Below are 27,828 nucleotides of genomic sequence, written 5' to 3' on the forward strand. Positions count from 1 at the left end.
GTGCATTACCCACCTATATTACCACCCACTTCATACAAGCAGAACTCTGGACAATCTGTGGAACCATTGCTTCTGAAAAGAAAAAATAGAATGTTCAGTAATGTTGGATTATCATCTCAAAAATAATGATTAATGATTTAAAATAAAATCTACTTCTGACTATACAATGATTTCTATGCTGAAGTTACATTCCTGGCAGTATGAATATAGAATGAAAGTCGGTATATTGAGCTGCTGGATCACACTTCTATGCCACTGTGCCACCTTTACTGAGTAATAGCCCATGCGATGGTCCAACAAATGCTGTTTTGGTTCTTGTAGAATGGCTAAAAATGACAGTGACCGAAAGCTCGTTGCCAGTCATGACATCTCAATGGCTTGACTTTTACTGAAACTGCCTCATAGCTACCCTGTACTTACTGGCACAAGTCTAACCTCTGGGGCTGGTTGATTCAGACTGGATATTTATGTAGCCATGTTATGCTCTTGTATACATCTGCTGCTCTGGTTCCCTCTTAAATTCAAAGCACCATCAACCCTATGTGATGGCAAGCATATAAAAAATAATTAAACAGTGGTGCTCTAATTTGCAGAGGAAGCTGGAACACATATTGAGTACTAATCGTTGACCGTGCCAATATGAGTGCGGCTGTGTTATTGCAATTAGCATCATTTGTGCTGACCAGGTGGGTAGAGCAGCAACATGTGTTAGCCTTTGACTAGATTGATATCATCATCATAGGCAGTCCCTCGGAATCGAGGAAGACTTGCTTCCACTCTTAGAATGAGTCCTTAGGTGGCTGAACAGTCCAATTCGAGAGCCGCAGTCCCTGCCACAGGTGGGACAGACAGCCGTTGAGGGTAAGGGAGGGTGGGACAGATTTGCCGCACGTTCTTTCCGTTGCCTGCGTTTGTCTTCTGCATGCAGTCGGCGATGAGACTCGAGGCGATCAGCGCCCTCCCAGATGCACTTCCTCCACTTAGGGCGGTCTTTGGCCAGGGACTCCCAGGTGTCGGTGGGGATGTTGCACTTTATCGGGGAAGCTTTGAGGGTGTCCTTGTAACGTTTCCTCTGTCCACCTTTGGCTCATTTGCCATGAAGGAGTTCCAAGTAGAGCACTTGCTCTGGGAGTCTCGTGTCTGGCATGCAGACAATGTGGCCTGCTCAGCAGAGCTGATCAAGTGTGGTCAGTGCTTCAATGCTGGGGATGTTAGCCTGGACGAGTACACTGATGTTGGTGCGCCTGTCCTCCCAGGGGATTTGTAGGATCTTGCTGAGGCATCGTTGGTGGTATTTCTCCAGTGACTTTGAGGTGTCTACTGTACATGGTCCATGTCTCTGAGCCATACAGGAGGGTGGGTATTACTATAGCCCTGTAGACCATGAGCTTGGTGGCAGTTTTGAGGGCCTGGTCTTCAAACACTCTTTTCCTCAGGCGGCCGAAGGCTGCGCTGGTGCACTGGAGGCGGTGTTGAATCTCCTCATCAATGTCTGCTTTTGTTGATAAAAGGCTCCCGAGGTATGGGAAATGGTCCACGTTGTCCACGGCTGTGCCGTGGATCTTGATGCGCGGGGGGCAGTGCTGTGCAGCGAGGACAGGTTGGTGGAGGACCTTTGTCTTACGGATGTTTAGCGTAAGGCCCACGCTTTCGTACGCCTCAGTAAATACGTCGACTATGTCTGGAATTCAGCCTCTGAATGTGCGCAGACGCAGGCAGAGGTTGGGGTGGTCTTGGACCTGGCCCGGAGGTGGCGAAGGCTGAACAGCTTCCCACTGGTTCTGTAGTTTAGTTCCACTCCAGTGGGGAGCTTGTTGACTGTGAGGTGGAGCATGGCAGCGAGGAAGATTGAGAAGAGGGTTGGGGTGTTGAGGCAGCCCTGTTTGACTCCAGTCCGGACATGAATTGGGTCTGTAATGGATCCGTTCGTAAGCATCAATGCCTGCATATCGCCGTGGAGCAGGCGGAGGATGTTGTTGAACTTTTGGGGGCATCCGAATTGGAGGAGGATGCTCCATAGACCCTCGTGGTTGACAGTGTCAAAGACCTTTGTAAGGTTGCAGAAGGCCATGTATAAGGGCTGGTGCTGCTCCCTGCAGCTGTCGCGCTGCAAAGATCATGTCCGTTGTGCCCCGTAGGGGACGAAATCCGCACTGTGACTCCAGGAGGAGCTCCTCGGCCATGGGGAGAAGACGGTTGAGGAGGACTCTAGCGATAACCTTCCCTGTGGCAGATAACAGGGAGATTCCTCTGCAGTTGCGCAGTCGGATTTGTCCCCTTTTTTTTTTTAAAGAGATGGTCATGATCACTGCCTCTCTGAGATCTCCTGGCATGCTCTCCTCCCTCCAGATGAGGGAGATGAGGTCATGTATCCGTGCCAACAGCGCCTCGCCGCCATATGTTAGTGCCTTAGCAGGGATTCCTTTCTCTCCCGTAGCCTTGTTTCTGAGATGTCTTATGACTAGATTGATAAGAGGTGTGATAACTACCATATAGATTACACGGTATTTCAAAAGATTAGTTAACTTACAACAGACCCATCTATTTATCAAACGTATCCCCCCACCGCCAGCCGCTCCCAACTCCCTCCCCCACCTCCCCCCCCCCCGCGTGCACCCCCCCGCCCGATTTTCAATAGCTGACTGCTCATTTTCAGGTGAGAAGCATGGCTAGCAGTCGAAAATTGCTACCAAGAAGTTTGGACACTTTATATAGCTGGACGAATCGATCTAAATTGCTCCTCTGTTGCCATGGTAATTGTTTAGTTGTACTATATATAAATAAATTGGATTTTTTAAGGTTCTTTGGTCATGTAACATAGCAGTGACTACATTATTTTTGCTCAGATTTTGCATTGATAACAACGGTGAGGCTAACAGTGCACACTATTATGTAGTAAATCAGACAGCTGTCAATATTACATTCCACTTCAACTCAACACAATGCAGAAAACTAATGCAATGAGGAAAAGCTAATTACCTTTTTGTAAAGTCATCACTTGTGGCATCCCAATTACTGCACTTTAATTGCTTCTGAAACTGAGCCACAAGATCCCGAACTGTAATCTTAGAATTCAGTTGAATATCCATTGTATCCTTCAATAACTGGGGGGCTTGGATTTTTATCGTCTTGCTGAATTGATGCTAAGGTAAAAAGATGATTCATTTCATTTAATTGTCTAAGAAAATGTAGTGACTATTTTGTTGTTGCTGGTGACTTCTTCATTACACAAACATACAAGCAAAAAAAAAAAAAATTAATGTATAAATATATATAAAAAGTGATAATACCCAGTACAAACACAGTTTACAAATGTAACCAGGAACTTTACTGAGCCATCAAAACACTACAATACTTTGAGACTGCAATACAGGATTGAGAAATGCATCAATCCATATTCTCACAATGCCAGTTGCCCAAGAATCGATTTGTTAATCATATCAAGAGTTGATCTCTTCCAACTGAGAAACCCAAGTCAACATGGCCAAAAACCATTGGTCTTTCTACCACACACTTGCAATAACTGGAAGAAGGGCTGCAAATTAAGCCGTTTCCTTAATTTGTCAAGTTCAAGCCTTCCCCAGCAATTTCCATAGGTTTTTGTTGAGGCCAGAGCCTTCACTCACACCGAACAGAGGCAGTAGTGCAAGAGTGTGTGTGGCCATAGATGTAGGCACTCCTAGCTTTAGTGTTTCCTTGGTTCCAGCCAGAGATGTGCTGGGCGGTGCATGAGTGATCAGGAAAAATAAGAAATTTGGATAAACTATGAAGGAGCACACTCAGCGGGAAGCATTTCTTCTTCAGTGCTGTTTCCTTGTTAACTACTATTTTGCTCAAAAAGCAACAGTTGTTTTATTGCACATTTTTCATGCAGAAAATGAGTAATTTTGGCAGCGATGGGGTATTAAATGGGATTAGACATAGACACGCTAGTCTCAGTATTTAATAACCTCATACACTTGAAAATATGAACAATCTAATTGTATTGGCTCCACTACATTCAAGTAATTGTTGGGAAGAAAATGTAACCTGGAATGCAAATTTGAGCTGGAATTACGCACTTCTACATGTTGCTTGTCATGCTTGTCCGTGTGAATCTTCTTCAGCAGATTTTTTAGACGCTTATCATACTTCTTAGTGCTGTTTTCGTTCAGTTTTCTCACCTGTGCCACAAGGAAACACGGAATCTACAGCACAAAGAAAATTGGGGAAAAAACTTTTCTCAGTCTTTGATTTAACACTGGGGGTATAGGCAAAAATATATTGAGAACACCCATAACAAAGTTGATTCATTCTTTTGTTCAATCACAAGTTTTAATCTGAATGTATTTAATTCTGAAAATAATCAGTTCACAACAAATTAAATTTGCAGTGTTTCCATTTATCTAGAAAATAATGTTGATCTGTGGTCTTTAAGCTGCACTTATACTTGTAGCTAATCATCTGAGATTGATTTGCAGCCAGCAATACTTTATTTGTACTGCCTAGTTCAGGAGAGAGCTGTATGCGTGTGCCCTAACACTCCTGTGCAGAGGTCAGCGGTTGGGTGGTAAGTTTCAAATATATATGCAGGTTATGCTTCAATTTATGTAGAGTTCAGGGGATTCTATGAAATTCCAAACTATTATTTGAGCTAGGTTTGACACAGCACTGAAGTTGTTCCCCATGCAGTGTCAAGGTGACATGGAACGAGACAGCTTGCTCCAGAGAGGCTTGAGCACTTTGAAACCACTGTGTAGTGACACAAAAGTAGCAGCGTGAATATGGTCTTGTATGCATAATCACAGTTTTACTTTTTTTTACAACTTTAAACAGAAATCATTCTTACCAAAATAGAACATTGTCAAAATAAGCAAACAAATAGCAATTCTTTTGGAATTAATATGTTAGAAGTTACATTCTTTTTTCATTTTAGTGTCAAAAAAGTTAACATACAGTCCAGAGAAGGTCCTGGTAGTGGATGAGCATCCGAACAACATTTGCAGCTTTTTCTGCCTGCTGCTTCTCATTCCCATCAGGAATTTTGTTTGGAATTCCTTTGTGCAAGAATAGGTTAGGAGCAATTATAGTGGAAACGTTCCAGAGATTCATCTTGTTTTTCTTCTCTTTATCAATCACTTTGCGAAGAAACTCCAATAGAAACTGCAGAAAGCAGAAAATTTGGTTATATATAGAACACTAATCATCAGTTCAGTAACTGTTGCAGATAAACACCATAAATAGACATGATGGTGTAGATATTACAACCAGCACTTTTCTTATGCAAGTCAACAGCTGTGTTAAATCAGAGAGGAATTTGATGTGAGCATTTGTAGGACACATCAGCTTATAATTTTGACCCTGCAATCTTTGCATAGTAAAAATTAAACACTCAAAAAAGGCACTATTTAACCATGTTGATATTTAATATAATTAAGTTTGCTCAGTGACCAATATGAATATCTGAGCTGTTGTGCTCAACTCTTGAGAAGAATTTGAAAAGTTGAAAGTCAAACTCAGCAATTCAAATAACGTCAGCCTCACTGAAAGTGCAGCCAAAGGGCCAAAAGATGAAAAGATAGCAGCATTTGCAGATTTGAGAACAGCTAGCACAAAATATTAGAAAGGTCAATTATAAAGGGATATTTGTGGATAATAGCCTTCTGTAGTACAGACAGATTTCAGCTCAATCACCTGGACATTCCTGCCAGGTACCTCCCTCCTGTCTCCCTTCGTCCATCATTGGTGATGAGTCTTCACCATGGAAGAGTTCCTAATCCCTACATTTGCTGCTTCTCTCCGCAACTTCAAATGCCTCGTCAAAACCCATCCATTTCAACAAGCCTTTGGTCATTGCTATAAATTCTTCTACTACTGCTTGCCATTTAGTTCTCCTCTGTGAAGCACTTTGGGACATTTACTATGTTCAAGGTGATACATAAATGCAAGTAGTTATTGTTGATGATGATACGACTGCTAATGATGCTCATTGTCACTCCAAACTGACCTTAGTATTGGAACGTAAACCGTTAAAACACAAATTAAGCCAATTTTTAAGGCTGGATTTATTTAAAACGAAACTTTAAAGTAGGATTTATTGAATTACATACATAGAAAATTTAGATTAAGTGTATAATTTCAGTCCACCTGTGATTCAATATCTGATGAAGTTAACATTGCTACATTAGCTTTTTCATATCAAATAATGTGCAAGAAAAAAATTCCAAATTATGAATGGGTGATGCAGTGGGTTTTAACCTGAGCCCATTTGAGGTTTATGAAAATCTCTTCTGCTAGCTGTAAATGTTCTATGTAAAATGAGTTAGAGCACTTCAATCCAGTTTCTAGTTGGCATCTTATAGAAAAGCGTAAATCTGACCATAATTGGCACTAACTTTGACAATTTCCATCAGAGAAGTTATGTGAAAATGGAAAATGTGTGACATTTATCCTAGTGCAGTAAGGGGCACTCTTCTGAGGTTCTGGCTGAGATATTTTGTGCGGGCAGAGTAAACGGAGGTTTATTCTGCATCTAACTATAATGTACTGGGTGTTCTTGATGCTGACACTGTGCCCTCGGCTTTTCAACCTGCCCCCACTAAGGTGGAGACAGAAAGCTATTTGGGTCACACTCCACTCCATTCCATCCTCTGTTTCCTGTGAATCTACCCCATCATTTTAAGGTAGCTAAGGGAAACATGACCTTTACTATGGTTCCTGTATTTACCCAGTAACGAATGCTGGATGCAGCGGCTGCCTTTTAGGCCCCAGCACTCAAGGTTCAAGAGAAAGACTTTGAAGCATCAAAATAAAAAGGGCCTGTCAAGTGTTCTTAGAGTCCAACACCAGAATTAAAGATGATCAAAAAGAAAAATTCAGGCAGTGCTTCCTCCCACTGTGACAGGCCCTCGAGGCCTAGCACAACAACTCTCTATACCCAGACTGGTGCGACTCCCTGGTGAAGGCCTGGAAAACGAGATAAAGATCAGAAAATTTGTTGTGATGGTGTTGGTTAGGGGATAAATAAACCTAAAGAGTTCCCTGCTCTACTTTGAACAGTGCCATGGGATCTTTAATGTCCATCTGAACAGGCAGCTCAGGCCTCAGTTTAATACTTCATCTGAAAGATGGCACCTCCAACAATACAGCATTCCCTCGGTGTTAGACTGAAAGGTCAGCCTAGATTATGTGCTGGGATAGTAGAGTGGGGCTTGAACCCAAAACCTTCTCTCGCAGAGGCGAGTGCTACCACTGAGCCACGATGACATTATATAGCAAATAAAACTCTGATTTGCCCCAGAGTTTAAGCAAATAAAATTGATTCATGAAAGCAAAGAATCTATTATTAAAAATCTTGATGGAAGATTTCCTCTGGTCGTTATAAGTTAACAAAATCACAAAATTAACAAGGAGATTCTTGTCACCATTTACATCTGTTTGACATTGTGCTGCAATATTGTATACTCTTGGGTCTTGCTGATTAATACTCCTAGCCCAACTTTAGGGCCAGACTTCCCCTTCCTTCAGTTCCCTGGTGCCCGCTCGTAACCAAACCCCTGTGCCCACACTGAACCCAGCTTCAGATACAGTTTTCCAGCTTGGCCTCCTGCTCGATCTCTGCCTCCAGCATTTCCCTCCAATGCTTTGGCTCTGTTTCTGGTCTAGTTGTCTCTCCTCCTCCACCCAGAGGGCCTGCAGCAGTGAAGTGGTGGGGAGTTCAGACTGAGTAAGCCAGAGGCTGAAGCTCGATCTGGAGTGGGCACTGACTGGGCTGGAGGTTGATCAATGAGTGAGTAGGCCTGTTGGAGAAGGGGATGAGTGAGCCTGAAAACCCATGAGTAGTACCACAGGAAATGCACTAGAATTAAAATTCCAGGATCTAAACTACGAATGGACATTATCAAATTCCTAATGGAGTTCGTAGAACTTTCTGTTCTTGAAGGTAGCAGATGAGAGAGGACAGGATGTGCCCAATCTGTAAAATGGTCTTGGAGGATACAGATGACCACTCTTAGAATATTTACTTTAAGCAAAACTTAGATGAAAATGGCTTGATGCTATTCTGGCTTTGATCCAGGAAATCTCATTAAAGATTAACATTCCTGCCCTGTAGGTTCGGAGAATTACAAACAGCCGTTACCAGTGTTGCATTCCTGGCTGCCAATTTAATTCAAAGCTTATGAAAGTAGAAAAGAAACTGAAATGGAATAAGGAACATTTGAAATAAAGATATATTACTCATCACCTCCCCTATTATGCTTCAAATTTGTTGATGATGCAGAGTGCTCAGGAATATTATGTATAAATATAAATATTATTATTTGAATGATTTGTTTTCACAAAATAAACCCAGATGGTATGCATCTGGGAAACCATTTGGCAAATCTTCGGTTTCCATGTAGAATGATCCTGCAGTCTCTATATCTTAAATGATATGGAGACTGCAGAATCAGTTTCTTAAATGATTCTCGGGTCTTTGCCTCTACTACCAAGCCAAGAAATCAATTCCACATGTTGATCCATATTTGAGTGAAGAACTTCCTGACCATAGTCCTAAGTTGCCTCATCCGACTGATCTGGTTGTGTTTAAAGTAAAGTTCTGAATTTACTTTTCTTGCACCATTTACTATCTATTAGATGTCCATAAAGTCACCTCTCAGTCACTTCCTTTCAAGCTTGGAAAGTGTAGATTTTATTAGTTTTTTCTCGTATGTTTTCAAATTATACCGAATACTAAATTGTAGAGGCCAAATAGGTGATTTTGTGGTATGGGAAACTTTCATTTATTTAATAAATCCTACCTTTAGTGTAGCTCTATATGCCTCTGGAAGGATCACCACAAGAAGATTCAGGGCATGTATCATCTGTGTTTGATCAGAGATATCTGAAATAAATGGAAAAGTTATTGCAATGTAAATAAGAAGTCATTTTTATTAATTAAAGGTTTGGAACAATATACGAGACCATGCAATACAGATAAAACAAACCACTGCGGTGCTCTTTTATTTAATAACAATGTAAATATAAATGTAAATCATACAGCACAGAAGAAGGCCATTCAGCCTATCGTGCCTGTGCTGGCTCTTTGTTAGAGCTATCCAATTAGTCCCACTCCCCTACCCTTCTCCCATAGCCCTGTAAATGTTTTCCCTTCAAGTATTTATCCAATTCCCAATTGAAAGTTACGATTGAATCTGCTTCCATCTGGACTAGTGTGTTCAATTCTGGGCACCATACTTTATAAGGATGTCAAGGCCTTAGAGAGGGTGCATTCCAGATGGTAAGTAATCACTGCATAATTATTTTTCCTCATGTCGCCTCTGGTTCTTTTGACAATCATCTTAAATCTGTGTCCTCTGGTTATTCTGCCACTGGAAACAGTTTCTCATTATTTACTCTATCAGCACCTATATTCCTCTATCAAATCTTCCCTTAATCTTCTCTGCTCTAAGGAGAACAACCCCAGCATCTCCAGTCCCTCATCCCTGGTCATCATCATCATAGGCGGTCCCTCGAATGAGGATGACTTGCTTCCACATGAGTTCACCAATGTTTCAATAAAGAACCCGATATTCCAATTCTGAACTTCAGTTGAAAGGGTGGAAGATGCCTGTGCGTGGATTTCTTTTTTACGTCTGGTGACCGTTGCACATCAGCCATCACACGGGCTTGACAGAGCTAAGCCTTTACCCAGTGGCAAGGGTTAACCAGGACGACTGGAGACCTGCTCTGCTGCACGGACCTGGTGTGCACACATATCACAGTGTGGACTGGCCCGTGTTGCTCGTGGACCCTCGGCTCTTCTGGGCCCCGTACCCTCATTTTCCGCATCTCCGCCACGATTTCTTGCCACTCCTCCGCCACAAACATTCGCCGCCCCTCCGCCATGATCTCTCACCGCTCCTCCGCCACAACACACTCACCGCACCTCCGCCACGATCGCCCACCGCACCAAACATTCGCTGAACCTCCGCCACGGTCACCCACCGAATCTCAGCCATGATCCCTCAATGCTCCTCCGTCTCGATCGCTCACCGCACCTATGCCAAGACCTTCCCACTCCTCTGCTTTACCAGGGCCCCGCCAATTCTCCTGCCCACACTCCAAACAGCGACCTGGGTCCTGATGATGTCACCTAGTCGCCCACCTTGAAGCCACCGCACAGCTGGAGCAGCTCGCGCTGGAAGTTGTTGTGGTATGCCGCTCCAGCTCTTTTGTAGCCGACACGTGGAGCTGTTCTCTCACAGGACGAGGGGCCACTTCTAAAGTATGGTGCCCAGAATTGAACACAATAGTCCAGATGAGGCTTAACCACTGTTTTGTAAATGTTTAGCATAACTTCCTTGTTTTTGTACTCTTTGCCTCTATTAATAAAGCCAAGTATTATATATGCTTTTTTTAATAACCTTCTCAACTTGTATTGCCACCCTTCAGAGATTTGTGTACATACAGCCCCAGGTCCCTCTGTTCCTGCACCTCCTTTAAAATTGTATCATTTAGTTTATATTGCCTCTCCTGATTCCTCCTACCAAAAGATATCACTTCACAGTTCTCTGTGTTAAATTTGTTCTGACCATTTCACATGTCTATCTACATCCTCCTGAAGTCTATTGCTATCCTACTCGTTGTTTACTACATTTCTGAGTCATCTGCAAATTTTGAAATTATGCCCTGTTTACCCAAGTCCAGATCACTAATATACATCAAAAAGAGCAGTGGTCCTAACATGAAACGCTGACGAACACAGCTGTATATTTCCCTCCAATCTGAAAAACAACTCTGCTTTCTGTCCCTAAGCCAATTTTGTATCCACGCTGAAAATGCCCCCTTAATCCCATGGATTTTAATTTTGCTAACAACTCTATTATATGGGACTTTTATCAAACACTTTTTTAAAATCTATATACACACAGCATCATTTGCACTACCATCAACCTTCTCCGTTATTTCATCAAAGTTAGTCAAACACAATTTGCCTTTAACAAATCCGTGCTGACTTTCATTTATTAGCCCATATGAATAAACTATTTAAGTAGGGTGAGAACAACAAAAAGGACATACGTTTGACTGCAGCAAAAGCAGTCACATATTCTGTTGTTAACAAGGGACATGGCAATTCACGGATAAACATCTTTAATAAGCCTGCTACATCATTTTGGTGCACTTTCTCCCAGTCAAAATTCTTTTGGTAAAAATTTGCATCAAGCTCCTGCTGCAAATTCTGTAGGCAAGACAAAAAATACATTTATTTCAAAATAAAGTGCTGAATGTTACAATTGCAAAAGAATCAGTTAATAAATGTAAGTTTGCTTTACTTCATTTTCTGTTTATTTAGTTAGCAGTACCTTTATTCTAGCAACAGAACCTGAAATGCGGAGAATCCCTTCTGTTTCCAAACCCTTATCTTCGAGACAGCAGAGCAACTGTGGGGACAATGGAATTAGCTTTGCATTGTAACAAGCTACATGTATGCATAACGTACTTATTTAAAATTCCTTTCTCACTATTTTGACTGAAGAAGTAACCTACCTATTTTAAGCAGCTTAATGTTCTGCTAATTTTGCACAGAGAAAATTCAGACAAATGTGTTAACCTTTTGTAATCTAGTATTACACAGCATATCATCATCATCATAGGCAGTCCCTCAGAATCGAGGAAGACTTGCTTCCACTCCCAAAGTGAGTTCTTTGATGGCTGAACAGTCCAATACGAGAGCCACAGACCCTGTTACAGGGGGACAGACATTCGTCGAGGGAAGGGGTCTGTGGGGCTGGTTTGCCGTGTGCTCCTTCCACTGCCTGCGCTTGGTCTCTTCATGCTCTTTGCGTTAAGACTCGAAGAGCTCAACGCGCTCCCTGATGTACTTTCTCCACCTCGGGCGGTCTGCGGCCAGGGTCTCCCAGGTGTCAGTGGTGATGTCGCACTTTACCAGGGAGGCTTTGAGGGTGCCCTTATAATGTTTCCGCTGTCCTCCTTTGGCTCGTTTACCATGAAGGAGCTCCACATAAAGCATTTGCTCAGGGAGTCTCGTATCTGGCATGCGAACTCTGTGGCCTGCCCAACGAAGCTGATCGAGTGTGGTCAGTGCTTCAATACTGGGGATGTTAGCCTGGTCGAGGACACTGATGTTGGTGCACCTGTCCTCCCAGGGGATTTGCAGGATCCTGCGGAGATATCATTGGTGATATATCTCCAGCGACACAGCATAAGTGGAGCGGGAGCAGGAGATCGAGGCCCAGATAAAAGGGCCCAAGAGTCGGAAGGAGCACAGGAGCGGGAGATCGCGGCCCAGATAAAATGGCCCGAAAGTCGGGAGGAGCCACAGGAGCGGGAGCGGTATTTCCAGGCTCAGATAAAAGGGCTCGAGAGTCGGGAGGAGCCAGCTGGTGCAGGGACAAAAAGTTAAAAAAATCAAAATCGAAGTGTGACGTCACAGCCACTTGGGTAAGTGATTGGCTGGTGGATTGGTAAGTATTTTTCTTTTTCTTTTCAGTAGGAAACCTTTGGCATTGTTGTAAGTAGGATCTACAAGTAAATATATGTGATCTTTATCATCTAAGGAAAGCCAGTTAATTAAATCGGCTGTTTGCTGAGTAGCGGTTGGGTGTGTTGTGCTAAGGTTTAGAGTTTAGTTCTACTTGATAGTTGCGAGTGTAACTAGAGGGATAACAGGGCAGCTCAGTCCCGTGGATTGCGCATCCTGGGGCATGTGGGACGTCCCGGATGCTTCGCGCAACCGGGTCGACCATGTGTGCAGGAGGGTCTCCAACTGCACCAACTCGAGCTCCGTGTTTTGGAGCTTGAGCGGCAGCTGGCCGGTGCATCCATGAGACTGAGAGCTAGGTGGGTAGCACGTTTCTAGAGGCTGTCACACCACAGCTTAAGAGTGTGCAGGCAGATAGGGTTTGGGTGACCCCTGGACAGAAGAGGAGGACTAGGCAGGTAGTGCAGCAGTCCCCTGGGTCCATCTCGCTCTCCAACCGGGACTCTGTTCTGAGTACCAGTGAGGGTGATGGTGGCTCTGGAGAGTGCAGCCAGAGCCAAGTTCACGGCACCACGGGTGGCTCAGCTGTACAGGGGGGGTGGGGAAGGAAAAAGAGTGGAAGAGCTTTAGTGGTAGGGGATTCGTTAGTCAGGGGAGCAGACAGGCATTTCTGTGGCCACAGACGTGACTCCAGGATGGTATGTTGCCTCCCTAGTGCCAGAGTCAAGGATGTCACTGAGCGGCTGCAGGGTATTCTGGGGGGGAGAGGGTGAACAACCAGAGGTCATGGTCCACATCGATACCAATCACATAGGTAGGAAGAGGGATGAGGTCCTGCAGGCAGAGTTTAGGGAGCTAGGAGAGAGATTAAAAAGCAGGACCTCAAAAGTAGTAATCTCCTGATTACCCCCAGTGCCACGAGCTAGTGAGTACAGAAACAGGAGGATAGAGCAGATGAATAGGTGGCTGGAGAGATGGTGGAGGCAGGAGGGCTTTAGTTTTCTGAGGCATTGGGACCGCTTCTGGGGGAGGTGGGACCTGTACAAGCCGGACGGGTTGCACCTCAACAGAGCTGGGACCAATATCCTCGCGGGGGATTTGCTAGTGCTATTGGGGAGGGTTTAAACTAGCTTGGCAGGGGGATGGGAACCTGAAAATAGATTCAGTAGGGAGGGGAGTAAAGCTGGAATTAGAAAGCAAAAATAAAGAAAGTGAGTTTGAAGGAGAGAGGAAACAAGCAGAAAAAAAGGATAAAAAAACAAACTGAAAGGCACTTTGTCTAAATGCACGTAGCATTTGTAACAAAAATAGATGAGCTGACGGCCAAATTGAGACAAATGGGGATGATCTGATAGCCATTACAGAGACGTGGTTGCAGGACTGGGAATTAAATATTCAGAGGTACTTGACAATCCGGAAGGAGAGACAGAAAGGAAAAGGAGGTGGGGTAGTTCTATTGATAAAGTATGGAATCACTGCATTAGTAAGAAACGATATTGGCTCAAATGATAAAGATGTTGAAACAGTTTGGGTGGAGATAAGGAACACTAAGGGGAAAAAGTCACTGGTGGGCATAGTCTATAGGCCCCCTAACAGTAGCAACTCTGTTGGTCGGAGCATAAACCAGGAAATAGTGGGGGCGTGTAAAAAGAGAACAATAATCATGGGTGATTTTAACCTCCATATTGATTGGACAAATCAAATTGGTCAGGGTAGCCTTGAGGAGGAGTTCATAGAGTGCATAAGGGAAGGATTCCTTGAGCAGTATATAACGGAAACAACCAGGGGGCAGGCTATCTTAGATCTGGTCCTGTGTGATGCGACAGGATTAATAAACAATCTCCTAATAAAGGATCCCCTCGGAATGAGAGAACATAGTATGATTGAATTTCAAATTCAGATAGAGGGTGAGAAAGTTGGATCTCTAACCAGCATACTAAGCTTAAATAAAGGAGACTAAGGTATGAGGGCAGAGTTGGCTAAAGTGGACTGAGAAAATAGATTAAAGTGTAGGACGGTTGATGAATAGTGGTGTACATTTAAGGAGATATTTCACAGCTCTCAAGAAAAATATATTCCAGTGAGGAGAAAGTATGTAAGAGAAAAGATAGCCATCCGTGGCTAAGTAAAGAAATAAAGGACAGTATCCCATTAAAAACAAGGGCATACAAAGTGGCCAAAACTAGTGGGAGGACAGAAGACTGGGAAGCTTTTAAAAGCCAACAAAGAATGACTAAAAAAATGATTAAGAAAGGGAAGATAGACTATGAAAGTAAACTAGCACAAAATACAAAAACAGATAGCAAGAGTTTCTGTAGGTAAGTAAAAAGGAAAAGAGTGGCGAAAGTAAATGTTGGTCTCTTAGAGGACGAGACCGGGAAATTAGTAATGGAGAATATGGAGATGGCAGAAATCCTGAACAAATATTTTGTATCAGTCTTTACGGTAGAGGACACTATCAATATTCCAACAGTGGATAGTCAAGGGGCTATGGGGGGGTGGGGGGGGAGAGGAACTTAACACAATCACAATCACTCAGTAAGATAATGGGACTAAAGGCAGATAAATCCCATGGATCTAATGGCTTGCATCCTAGGATCTTATGAGAAGTAGCGGCAGGGATTGTGGATGCATTGGTTGTAATTTATCAAAATTCCCTGGATTCTGGGGAGGTCCCAGCAGATTGGAAAACTGCAAATGTAACACCCCTATTTAAAAAAGGAGGCAGACAAAAAGCAGGAAACTATAGACCAGTTAGCTTAACATCTGTGGTTGGGAAAATGTTGGAGTCCATTATTAAAGAAGCAGCAGCAGGACATTTGGTAAAGCAAAATTTGGTCAGACAGAGTCAGCATGGATTTAAGGGGAAGTCATATTTGCCAAATTTGCTGAAATTCTTTGAGGATGTATTGAACAGGGTGGATAAAGGGGAACCAGTGGATGTGCTGTATTTGGACTTCCAGAAGGCACTTGACAAGGTGCCACATAAAAGGTTACCGCACAAGATAAAAGTTCACAGGGTTGAGGGTAATATATTAGCATGGATCGAGGATTGGCTCACTAACAGAAATCAGAGAGTCAGGATAAATGGTTCATTCTCTGGTTGGCAACCAGTAACTATGGGGGGGTTGGGGGGGAGGAGCAGCCACAGGGATCAGTGCTGGGACCCTAACTATTTACAATCTATATTAACGACTTGGAAGATGGGACTGAGTGTAACGTAGCCAAGTTTGCTGACGATACAAAGATGGGAGGAAAAGGAATGTGTGAGGAGGACACAAAAAATCTGCAAAAGGATAAAGACAGGCTAAGTGAGTGGGCAAAAATTTGGCAGATGGAGTATAATGTTGGAAAGTGTGAGGTCATGTACTTTGGCAGAAAAAGTCAAAGAGCAAGTTATTATTTAAATGGAGAAAGATTGCAAAGTGCCGCAGTACAGCGGGACCTCGGGGTACTTGTGCATGAATCACAAAAGGATAGTATGCAGGTACAGCAAGTGATCAGGAAGGCCAGTGGAATCTTGGCGTTTATTGCAAAGTGGATGGAGTATAAAAGCAGGGAAGTCTTGCTACAGCTATACAAGGTATTGGTGAGGCCACACCTGGAATACTGCATGCAGTTTTGGTTTCCATATTTACGAAAGGATATACTTGCTTTGGAGGCAATTCAGAGAAGGTTCACTAGGTTGAATCCAAGGATGAGGGGATTGACTAATGAGGAAAGGTTGAGTAGGTTGGGTCTCTACTCATTGGAATTCAGAAGAATGAGAGGTGATCTTATCGAAACGTATAAGATTATGAGGGGGCTTGACAAGGTGGATGCAGAGAGGATGTTCCACTGATGGGGGAATCTAGAACTAGAGGGCATGATCTTAGATTAAGTGGCTGCCGATTTAAAACAGAGATGAAGAGAAATTTCTTCTCTCAGAGGGTTGTAAATCTGTGGAATTCACTGCCTCAGAGAGCTGTGGAAGCTGGGACATTGAATAAGTTTAAGACAGAAATAGACAGTTTCTTAAACGATATGGGGATAAGGGGTTATGGGGAGTGGGCAGGGAAGTGGAGCTGAGACCATGATCAGATCAGCCATGATTTTATTGAATGGCGGAGCAGGCTCGAGGGGCCATATGGCCTACTCCTGTTCCTATTTTTTATGTTCTTCTAATCTTAGGGCCTTGCAGTTCCTTGTACGTCTGGATGCAATCTTTAATATGTCAAGTATTGCACTTAAGCTTGTCTGAGGCATTTTTAAATGCTTGGAACTTTTATATTCTATACTTACACGTGTCTATTTTTTCCTGAAATGTATATTACAATAAAAAGGACTCACCTGTTTAAGAAACAGTGGAACTTTGGTGTTGGGCACTATCTTCTGATCATTTTCAATCAGGTGTGTGAGTGGGACGCCAAAAAGTTTGTTGTCTGCACAGAAACAAAAGTTGCATAGGTACCATGAGTAATCGTGCCGTGACGATTAGAATTTGTGATGATTCTACCATTCCACATGTTGTAAATGTTTATCTACATTGTTATGTTGGGATGTAATTTTTTTTTTTGAGTGTCAGGCACTAGTTGTACCTGCAATCCTTCATACAGTGAGCTCTAATCTCTACCGAGCAGAAGGTCAGGGGGAAGGAAGAACCTCAAGAAGACTCACCCTGGACTGCTCTTTGTGGCCGGCTTCACAGCAGCACTGGAAAAGGTTGCTTACCCACTCAACCGCAGACTGCAAAGAGAAGCAACTTCAGAACAAACATCACACCCTCCCAAGTATTAAACAGGGCTCTTGTTCAGGAAGGATAAAAATAATTTGCCAAACTTTTTTCTAACCAGCCCAATTTCTGCCTGATGAACTCCACATCACAGTTGACTGTTCACATGATAAGCAGTTTTGTTGTAAACATACATCTTAACACCCTTACTTTTACTTCAGTTTAGTAATGTTGAAGGAGTGTGCATTCAACACGTACCTTGTATTTTCACTTTTATTGCTTTGGGTCTCTTCACCTCCAAATCCAAGACATCAAAAAGAGCTGTAAGCTCAATTACTGCCAAAGTGTGAACTTTTTTCATGTCCTGTGCTGAGAGATCACCTATTCTGGTTGTTCCTAGTTTATTCTTGCGCATTCCGTATCGCTATTAAATTAAGCAAAATAGAGTACTTTGATTAACCTGAGAGGCAGGGCTTTTTTTATTTGTTCATGGGATGTGGGCATGGCTAGTAAGGCCAGCATTTATTGCCCATCCCTAATTGCCCTGGAGTAGGTAGTGGTGAGCTGCCTTCTTGAACAGCTGCAGTCCATGATAGTTCTTTGTAGCGGTTTGTTACAACTAAATGGCTTGCTAGGCCATTTCAGAAGGCAGTTAAGAGTCCACCACATTGCTGTGGGTGTGGAGTTACATATCGACCAGACCAGTTAAGGATATTAGTGAACCAGATGGGTTTTTGCAACAATCTAATCGTTTTGGGAAGAAAATGTTTTAATAAATATTCTTTCTTGGCTCCTAACTATAAATGAGAAAATGTTGATTATCTCCAGAGCATGGCAATTTTAAATTAATAAAATGTATTTGAAACATGGTATGATTATGAAAAATAAACTAACAATAATTAATCTTACCTGACCAGTCAAAAGTGTCCACAATATAGTGACAATACAGTGTGACTGGTGCAAAGTGGAAGCATTTATTTTGTCTGATTATTCCCTTATCTAAGCTTTAGGTCATAAAGTCCATGTTCTGGCTGATTTCAGCAGGACAAAAAGATAAATAACAAAGATTACTTACAGGAAACGTCATATCATCCTTCCTTTTTCTAGTCTCATTTTTACATTGTATTCTGTTTCGCAAAATTGATGCTTGTTCAGAATAAGAAACATCAAAAGATATAATTTCTTTCTCCGAAAGGCCACATTGTGTTGGTGATGAAGTCTCGTCTTCACCAGAACAGGCTACAGGAAAAGTAAACATTCACTCAGAAATGTGTGTGAAAGCAGCAGTTTATTTACTGTAAAGTAATTCTGTAAGCAAAGTCAGATGTGTAGTAGCAAAAATGCTGGATGCGATCGAGTATATTTTCCAACCAGAATTTACTTGTTTAAGGTACAGGGGTTCACACCAGCATTAAACTGATGATACAGGTACAGTGTCGCGAACCCGGAAGCCTCGGGACCAACGCCACTCCGGATTCTGTGTATTTCCGGACTTCAGAACGTCTTTCCGACGTCCCAAGTCCGGAAACACCTGGGAAAAGGTAGGAGAGGGGAGGGGGGCCTCGGGCGGCAGGGGTCGGACCGAGGCGGGGGCGAGGTCGGCGGCGGCCTGGGGCGAGGGAGAGGTCAGCGGCAGCACGAGGCGGGTAAGAGATTGGCGGGTGAGAGGTTGGCAGCAGTCCGAGGCAGGGGTCCAAATACTGGAACATTTTCCAGATTCCGGATGACTTCGCCACAGATCGTCCCAATGTTGGGATTCTGGAACAGTACGGATTCCGGAACTCCGGATTCTCGACGCTGTACCTTTATACCCTAAATCTCTTATAACCGGAATCTCAATTTCTAATATATTTAATGCATTCTCATTTCAGAAAATATTTAGTTTTATGTTTACTTTTAATATTGGCGATCCATTCACCATTAGAAGTTTTTAACAAAGTTGGTTTTGCAGTTACACGGAAAAAAGGAAGTTCACCACAACTCTCATTTTAAATCAGGGATTCCAACACTATACGATGCCACAGCTGTGCACAAGACTCCAAATTTAGCAAAAGCAGCCAATGTGCTCTCTCCCACCTCAAACAGCAATCTAAAATTCCACCCTTTTAAGATATTGTAGCCTGAGACTTAAGGGGCCGAATTTTCGGCTTTCAGGGTTCTTCGGCGAAAACGGTAGCGTTACGTGAAACTTACCATTTTCACTGTGCTACTGTATTTAGCCCGAACTTTCGGCCTTTACCTCTGTGCCAGGAGTGCATCGGTAAGGGGGGCGTTGCACAAGCATTCGCAGCGCAAAAACGCGAGTTTGGCCAAATTTAGTCCGGGGCCGGGAGCGCTGCGAGAGAGGCCTTGGGAGGAGGGGGGAAAAAAATTTAAATTCCAAAAAACATTCCAAAAACATTACAAGACCCTTACCTATCGAATCACTGAAAAAAAAGTAAAAAATAAAAAATGTAACTTACCTTTTTTGCAGGTTTTCCTCCTGGCAGGGCTGCACCGACAGGCGGCTGTTGGAATTCTGGGTGCGGTGTACGGGTTGGGAGAAAGCCGAACATCTGGCGCTGTGAATGCTTGTGCAACGTCCCCCTTACCGATGCGCTCCTGGCACAGACGTAAAGGCCGAAAGTCCGTCGTTGCACGTCGGCACACCTCTCCCATGCGGTACTTGGAAGCGCCGCCACAAAGAGGAACCCAAGAATCCCGCCCAGGCTTTGCAACCGGAGTTTCGCCGCGGAGGGTCAAATTGGGGCGAAAACCCGGCTGCATACTTCTTGAAAATCCGGCCCATAATGTATACATTTTCAGACCTGAGGATTTTCAGCACTCCAAGGGTTAACCAAGTGGAAGATGAATTGGAATATATTTCATTCTCTACATCCGTAATAACATCTCGAATAATTCTGCCGCACCAACAGTTAGCAGAGCTACAAAGGATAGGAGTGTATTTCAGGAATTAATTTTCACAGCAAAAAATTATGTCGAGTGTTCTGGCTTCCGTGTTTGAATTTCCAATATGCATTCCTGTTGTGTAAATGTGAAAAGTCGTAAAATCTATTCTTACATTTAAATGAAAGAAGAAAATATACAATCACCAACAAAAATAGAAACGCATAAGACAAGGTAAGCTTGGAACAGAACACTCACCATGAATTAAAAATAAATATATACATAATAATGGACTGAATCCAGCCAAACACCAATATCTAGATGCAGAAATAATCAGTATACAGCAGACCAGACAAATGGGAAAACAGATTAGTGCAGCCAGCTTTTCAACTACTCAAAGGCCACACAAAATCTTGTGAACATCATGCTGACAGAAACAGAAATCAAATAGATCCTCTTTTGATAGACTGAATTATTCTGAGCAACATAATGTCATGCCAAAGATGCACCAAAGGTTTCTCCCCAGATGTTAATCAAAATGACGAAAAAGAAAGTGTAAAATAAAAAGCCAAAGGAATGATAATTTGTAACAGTTCAAATTTCAGCCCTAAATCACTCAAAAAAGCCTTAAATTTCATGGGCAGTCAACACACGAATGAGAGCACACTGCACAAATAATGCCATGTGCTTTTTACAACATACAGTTCCAGCTGAATAGTATGACCACTGAAGCATTTGAAATGACACAAGATCAAATCCGTTAATCAATAGTCCCAGTTAGCATTAGCGATCGCCTTTTATACAAAAATAACCACCACCCCACCTTCTTTAGAGGGTATGGATAGTAAAAGTCAAACAGAGACTGCGAGCAAATGTTTTAGTGATTGGAAAGTATAGATTACTAGCTTGTAGCGAAGTGGATTAGAAGAACATAATTTCAATTCCCCACTCTGCTTAATTCCTGATTCCACTACCCTATGCAGAGTGAAAGCATTTGTATATTTTCCCCCCACTCTTCTTGAATGGAGAGATGGGAATAAAAGCAGAGAAACCGATGAGGGATCTCGAGCAGGTTTCTGTTAGCCATCTTTTATTGGCCAAGCAATACTCACATTGGTGACAGCCTGGGATCGCAGAAATTACAACATCTGTTCAGCTGCAGTGAGGCCCGAATGTGTCCAAAGGTAGAAGCTGGGGTAAACTACAATGCACCTCGCATAAAAGTGTACTTTCCTTCACAATAACTTGTTTTCATTGGCCAATGTGGAAGAAAAATGCTATGCAATTTTAAAGTTAATCAAAATTTTTCTTGCTTACAACATCCCTCCCATAAAGTCAAACCTCTGATTAAATGAAGATGAGATGTACCTTCTCTTTTATCTTCTTCTGGTTGCAGTACGTCAATAACTGAACATTGGGTATCTTGCTGCTTTGTGTGCCTGTTCTGTGCCTGTAATTCCAGAAAGATATTGGAGTTTTTGATGTAAATGGACAGAACTGCTAATGCATTGAGTATTGTGTTTTATACATGAACTGTACTGCCATTAAAGTATGCACCAAATATTTAAACAGCTGTAAAAGTGCATATGAGTCTACCTATCATTGAACAACATTTATAAGGCAGGAACTTCATCTGCTGATTTTCTTGGAATTTATTCTGTTCAAAAGTTTTCTTACAGTAAATACAGCCCCTTGCCATCTTTCTTACACAAACTAGTTTTGCAGTATTAGCGTACAATAACTATCAACCACAATGACATGGCTATTTAACACACCAGTTGACACAATAGGGAAACAGGTATCGGATCCAACTTCCTATTCAGGATAACCACAAATGATTCTGCTGCCAGAAATGAAGTTTATGGGTCACCAATCACTATAAACATTGTCAACTATAGCAGCAAATTCCCTTTTAAAATAATTTAAAGCCAATGGCTCAGTTCGTTAAGGCAATCAGCAGCTGAGCTATACAGAATGGTATGACCTCCAGGTTTCATACCCAGTCTGTGCAAAGTTCACTATCACAGCCAGGGTGCTGCTGGAATGCTAAAATTTGTCTAAGCGTCTCTTGTTTAGGGATTTCTGTATCTGATTATCATCCAGGGACCACAGATTGAGTGTGTGTGTGGATATCAGGTGAGAAGCAGGCTCAATTGATGTGCCTGCCCTTCCGTGAGAGGTGGGCACCGGAGGGACTGGAGTGCATCATCACCCCTGGCAACCAAATTTAAATTTAATTTAAGTTCCCGTTAAAGTTTTATTTCAAAGTTTGTGGGTTCTAGTGCCCTTGCCAAAAGGGGGCACTTGATTTAAATGTTCTACTTAAAATAGTTGTGTCTGACCAATAACCTGTTGGCACTGATTCTCTTGGCTCACATGTGAAGCATGCACACTTGGATAAGGTCTTCGAGGACCACAAGTGGATATAAAACAATAGTCCAGTATGGAGTCAATGAACAGTAAAAGGAGGAGGGGAGGCTAGAACATCTGCAGGAAGATAAACTAATGTCAAATTATGCTTCAACCCCTGGCAGGTACCAATAGTCAGGTATATCTACAGAGACAATAGCTTTTTTTTCTACTTCCCTTCAAACATAGACATAGGTATATGTAATTGTTGCTTCCTACAGATTCCTATAAATCTATTTCAGTCAATTGTCTTCCTCCTTTGCTGAAGGCAATACTTGGGATACTGTTACAGAGCTAGCAGTCCACAAGCAGCTCCCCAAATAACCATTCTTCATCTGATAACCTAGATAGTAAAGGGCAAATTTTGCGAGGTTTCATTTTTGCTGCAGAACCTCACTAAATAGCAGCATAGTACCTGCCTCATCTTCGACCCAAACTCCTGTCTTGTGATGGTCTGTGACAGGAGCTGAACTTTGCAAAATCTAACCATTAGTGTTACCCATATGTGACCTTGAAGAGCATCAGAGCCAAGTTTGTCCTATCCTCACCCACAGTCAACTCACTTTTTAACAGAGATCAACGATACGGAGCAGGAGCATGAGGTAACCTTTTACACTCCAGCCTGGAAGCAGCGATTGTAATTGTAATTTTCCAATTATAGTTCCAGTTCAGATCAGCTAACAGAGTGTAAACTGGGAATCAAACCATTACGGACCATTATTGACTGATCCACAGGTGGTGCTTGTACTGTAGAAACAGTGCAGCAATTGTGTCAAATTTGTCCTATTTATACTGGAATGCATATTCTGCAACAATGAAGAATTGTACATGTAACAGTGTTGCTGTGGCTTCTGGTTCTGAAAATCTGCTGGGGTTCTCCTGATCTTCTTTTGTAACTCCAGCAGAACCACTCCCCACCCCCGCCCCGCCACCCACCATCAAGAAAAAATGGTGGAAACCTGTTGTTACTGGGTTATGTGAGAGAGACCACAATTAACTCTAAACGCCCCGGCAAACTCTCAACTCTAAAAGCCCCGATTTTAACTTGGGATGATAGTTCATTGTGAGGACGGCAGGCTCACTCTGACTCGCCTACAGTCAGGTAATTGGGAGGGTGGGGTCTGCAGGTGAGTGCCGTCAGGAGAGTGAGGAAAAGCCCAGGGCAGGGAAGTCTCAAAGTTTCCTTGTGGGTCCCAGAGGAGACAATTAAAATGTAATTTACTGACTGTCTCGGACAGTACCTGCAAGACACCAGGTTTCCGAGGAGAGGCCAGCGCCAGACATCAAACATGCAAACATGCATTAAACTTGTGTAGGGTCCAAACAACGTCAATGGCTCCCAACTTATGCATTTTAGTGAGGTTCTCGGCTGCCTGGGGAGAAGGCCTCCGATGCTGCCCAAAACAAGCCTTTTAAAGTGTGCGTGCGTCATTGCCGATATTTTAACCCCCCCATACGCCCTGCCCTCATGGGGCACAGGGGGTTACAATCAGGCGTTGAAAGCTTTTAAAACAGGTTTGCAGACCAATTAAGATTCATATTCTTTAGTAATAACAAACTGTTTACACTTACTGAAAAAACATCCCTGACATCTCGTACAGGTTGCTTACTCTTCACTCGCATAGATAGAGTATAGTTGTCCACTCTGCGCTGAACAGCTGCAGACTGAGTGCGGGTTAGAGTAGAGAGCAAGACCATATCATCATCATCTCGACTGCCTTCATTGATAAGAGTGGAGAGCCCAGCATCCTGAAGCCAGTCAGCCTCCACTTCTCCATCTACAAACAAAAAACAAAGTAACATTTAGCTTTAACATTTGAGCGCACTTTTCTTGACTACATTGGTTACTTCCAGTATTAAGTCATGGGAATCTACCATTTCCTACACAATTTTATGGCCATTGTGTTGATTATCATCAAAGTCAACCACTTGATTAGCCTTCAACGAAACCCTAGAATAATCACTTTGAAACTGGTCACATTATTCAAAATGTAGCTTCTGTATTGTTAAAATTGGAACATAGGAATAGGAGTAAGCCCTCCAGCCTGTTCCACAATTCTATTAGATCATTGCTGATCTGTTCCTCAACTCCCGTTTACCTGCAATTGTTCCACATCCCTTGACACATGTACCAAACAAATTCTATCAATCTCAATCTTGAAAATGTCACCACCCTCAAGCCATCTGGGGAAGCGAGTTCCAGATTTCCACTACTCTTTCTGTGAAAAAATGTGTCCTGGTTTCACATCTATATAGCCAAGCTCTAAAGTTAAGATAATGTCCACTTGTTCTAGATTCCCTCATCAAAGGGAATTGTTTATCTATCTATCCCATTGAATCCCTTTATCATTCTAGATCACCCTTATAGCAACAAAGCAACTAGAGGGTGGAAAATATGATCCACAATCTAACATGGACAGGCCAATCTTAAACTTGATAAAATTAGTTCCATTTTCAGAAATCATTGTCTCATATAAGGCTATGTAAGGCCTGCAGCATAAAGGATTTATCATTGCTATTCCCAGCAATCAATATCACTGCTGCACGTCACTAAATTCAGATCTGTATCACAAGCAATTTTGATTACAATTTGTTTATATACATCATCATCATCATAGGCAGTCCCTCAGAATCAAGGAAGACTTGCTTCCACTCTTAAAATGAGTACTTAGGTGGCTGAACAGTCCAATATGGGAATTACGGTCTCTGTCACGGGTGGGACAGATAGTTGTTGAGGGAAAGGGAAGGTGGGACAGGTTTGCCGCACGCTCTTTCCGCTGCCTATGCTTGATTTCTGAATGCTCTCGGCGATGAGACTTGAGGTGCTCAGTGCCCTCCCGGATGCACTTCCTCCACTTAGGGCGGTCTTTGGCCAGGGACTCCCAGGTGTCAGTGGTGAAGTTGCACTTTATCAGGGAGGCTTTGAGGATGTCCTTGCAACATTTCCTCTGCCCGCCTTTGGCTCGTTTGCCGTGAAGGAGTTCCAAGTAGAGCACTTGCTTTGGGAGTCTCATGTCTGGCATGCGAACAATGTGGCCTGCCAAGCGGAGCTGATCAAGTGTGGTCAGTGTTTCAATGCTGGGGATGTTGGCCTGGTCGAGGACACTAATGTTGGTGCATCTGTCCTCCCAGGGGATTTGTAGGATCTTGCGGAGATATCGCTGGTGGTATTTCTCCAGCGACTTGAGGTGTTTACTGTACATGGTCCATGTCTGTGAGCCATTAGGAGGGTGGGTATTACTACAGCCCTGTAGACCATGAGCTTGGTGGCAGATTTGAGGGCCTCGTCTTCGAACACTCTTTTCCTCAAGCGGCCAAAGGCTGCACTTACACACTGAAGGCGGTGTTGAATCTCGTCATTAATGTCTGCTCTTGTTGATAAGAGGCTCCTGAGGTATGGGAAATGGTCCATGTTATCCAGGGCCGTGCCGTGGATCTTGATGACATAAGATGAATATTTTAACATAAGATTTGACTTGAATATATTATGTCACAGATCCTAAGGATACATTTAAACCATGAGTTTAGCTTTGGTACAAAGTGATTTGCACCAATCATAAGCTTGTGTGTATAAACTTGAAGTTAAGGCCTGACCAGAGCAAAACAAGGTAAGACTCACTTCTTGCTCTGCTTCATCTCAGTGTCAGGTTGGCCCCTGACTCTGATGTTAACTTGCATTTACATTATAATCGTAGCCCGGAGCAAAGTGAAACCACTTCACACTGACACTACAACAGCAGTGTAAATATCACGGTTTAGGACATTATCACATTTGCTTTGAGATAGTTTGTGCAGCACAACCTAAAATTTCAGAAACCCAGGCCGATATTATCAAGGCAGATAAATAGATTATTTTTGCACCTGTAAAACATTACAAATTTCCATTAGTGATATATTTTCAGTGGTGACAGCACATTAGCCTGTACGCTGCGCTACGGATCAGACGTGATCCAAAAATCAAGCACTCTCACAACCAGGGGCGTTGCACACCGGCTCGCCTCTCATGGGCGGTACTGGTCCACACCCCGTCAATACTGTCACCCAATGTCCTTGCGGGGCCCTGGAAGCTGGCCGGCCGTGCACAACTGCTTTCCACTGCCATTGCTGCCCCTCCGGGGTGCCTAAAGCGGTGGCAGAAAACAGAATTTCCACCCCCTTATCTTTAAATGAAGCCTCCCCGCCTGGCTATACCTTCCGTCACCCAGACCGCCGTGGTGGCGGTTTGGCTCTCATCACCAAATCACAACTTGGTCTGTCCCCCTACTCCACCGGCACTTTCTCCTCCTTTGAACATCTCACCTTATTCCACCCTCTCACCTCTCATTTAAAATTCTCCTTCTCTACCGCCCACGCAAGTACAATAAAAAATTTATCACCGAGATATCTTCACTGCTTTCCTCCCTCAGCCTCTCCACCGAGCGACTTCTCATCCTCTGCGATTTCAACTCCATCTCAATTCATCATGCTCTCTCTCCTCTGAGTTCACTACCCTACTTTCCTCCGTTAATCTCTACCTCCATATGACCTCCCAACCCATGTTCACATCCACCCCCTTGATCTTGCCATCTTTCGTGGCCTCGCTATTCCAACCGTATCAATTGCAAATAAGGCCATCTCTGACCAATTCCTTGTATCGCTATCCACCCACATCCCCCTTCCCTCACCCAACCCTACTTCCTTCTGCATCCGCCCCTCTCCCAACTCTCTTACAACTGCACTTATCAACTCCAAACTGTCCAGCCTTTGACCCTCCATTCACTATGACATTTCTGTAGCCAGCGATCTGCTCAATCACACCCTCACCACCACCTTTGATGCCCTAGTTCCTATTAAAACAATTACTCTCTCTCACCCTCGCTGTTCCCCCCGGTACGACCCTCATCATCACTCCCTCAAGTGGCGCAGACTTGAACGGATGTGGCGGACAACTGGTTTAGCCATTCAATGCCAGGTCTGGCTGGACCACATAAAGCATAATCAGGTGCTACTCTTGTCTGCCAAAACTGCTCACTATTCCGGGATCATTCTGGAATGCAAAGAGAACCCCGGCCACTATTTTCTACTGCTAACTGTCTTCTTAAACCCCTCTCTCCTGTCTCTACAACATTCATCTCTAACAACATCCGATCAGCTGCCTCTGTCAGTTCCCTTCCTTCCCCTAGCCCACCGGGCCAAACTTCCTCTGAGGTTTGCCCTTGCCCTAAACTCGCATCTTTCTCCAGTTTCTCTCTGATCTCCCCTCTTGACCACTCCACGCTCATATTGTCCATAAGACTCACTTGACCTTATTCCCACTAAACTGCTGACCGCCTAACTTCCTTCTCTGACTCATAAATTAGCTAACATTGTTAACGGTCCT

The 27,828-nt window shown here is 43.3% G+C and overlaps 1 protein-coding gene across 8 annotated transcripts in view; it reads right to left on the reverse strand.

Moving 5' to 3' along the window:
- Positions 1-27,828, reverse strand: part of LOC139277576 (rho GTPase-activating protein 18-like) — a 174,896-nt gene that overhangs the window by 8,403 nt on the left and 138,665 nt on the right. For all 8 annotated transcript variants that reach the window (XM_070896223.1, XM_070896219.1, XM_070896222.1 and 5 more), the window contains 12 exons: positions 24,042-24,247; positions 21,429-21,510; positions 18,250-18,413; positions 17,433-17,598; positions 16,793-16,884; positions 11,325-11,402; positions 11,041-11,200; positions 8,781-8,863; positions 4,936-5,142; positions 4,062-4,187; positions 2,980-3,143; positions 14-72 (listed from right to left, as the gene is read on the reverse strand). In XM_070896223.1, coding sequence (XP_070752324.1) covers positions 14-72; positions 2,980-3,143; positions 4,062-4,187; positions 4,936-5,142; positions 8,781-8,863; positions 11,041-11,200; positions 11,325-11,402; positions 16,793-16,884; positions 17,433-17,598; positions 18,250-18,413; positions 21,429-21,510; positions 24,042-24,247 — 1,587 coding nt within the window. The remainder of the gene's footprint in view (positions 1-13; positions 73-2,979; positions 3,144-4,061; positions 4,188-4,935; positions 5,143-8,780; positions 8,864-11,040; positions 11,201-11,324; positions 11,403-16,792; positions 16,885-17,432; positions 17,599-18,249; positions 18,414-21,428; positions 21,511-24,041; positions 24,248-27,828) is intronic.

The sequence above is a fragment of the Pristiophorus japonicus genome, chromosome 12, assembly GCF_044704955.1.
Source record: "Pristiophorus japonicus isolate sPriJap1 chromosome 12, sPriJap1.hap1, whole genome shotgun sequence".
Classification (NCBI taxonomy): Eukaryota; Metazoa; Chordata; class Chondrichthyes; family Pristiophoridae; genus Pristiophorus; species Pristiophorus japonicus.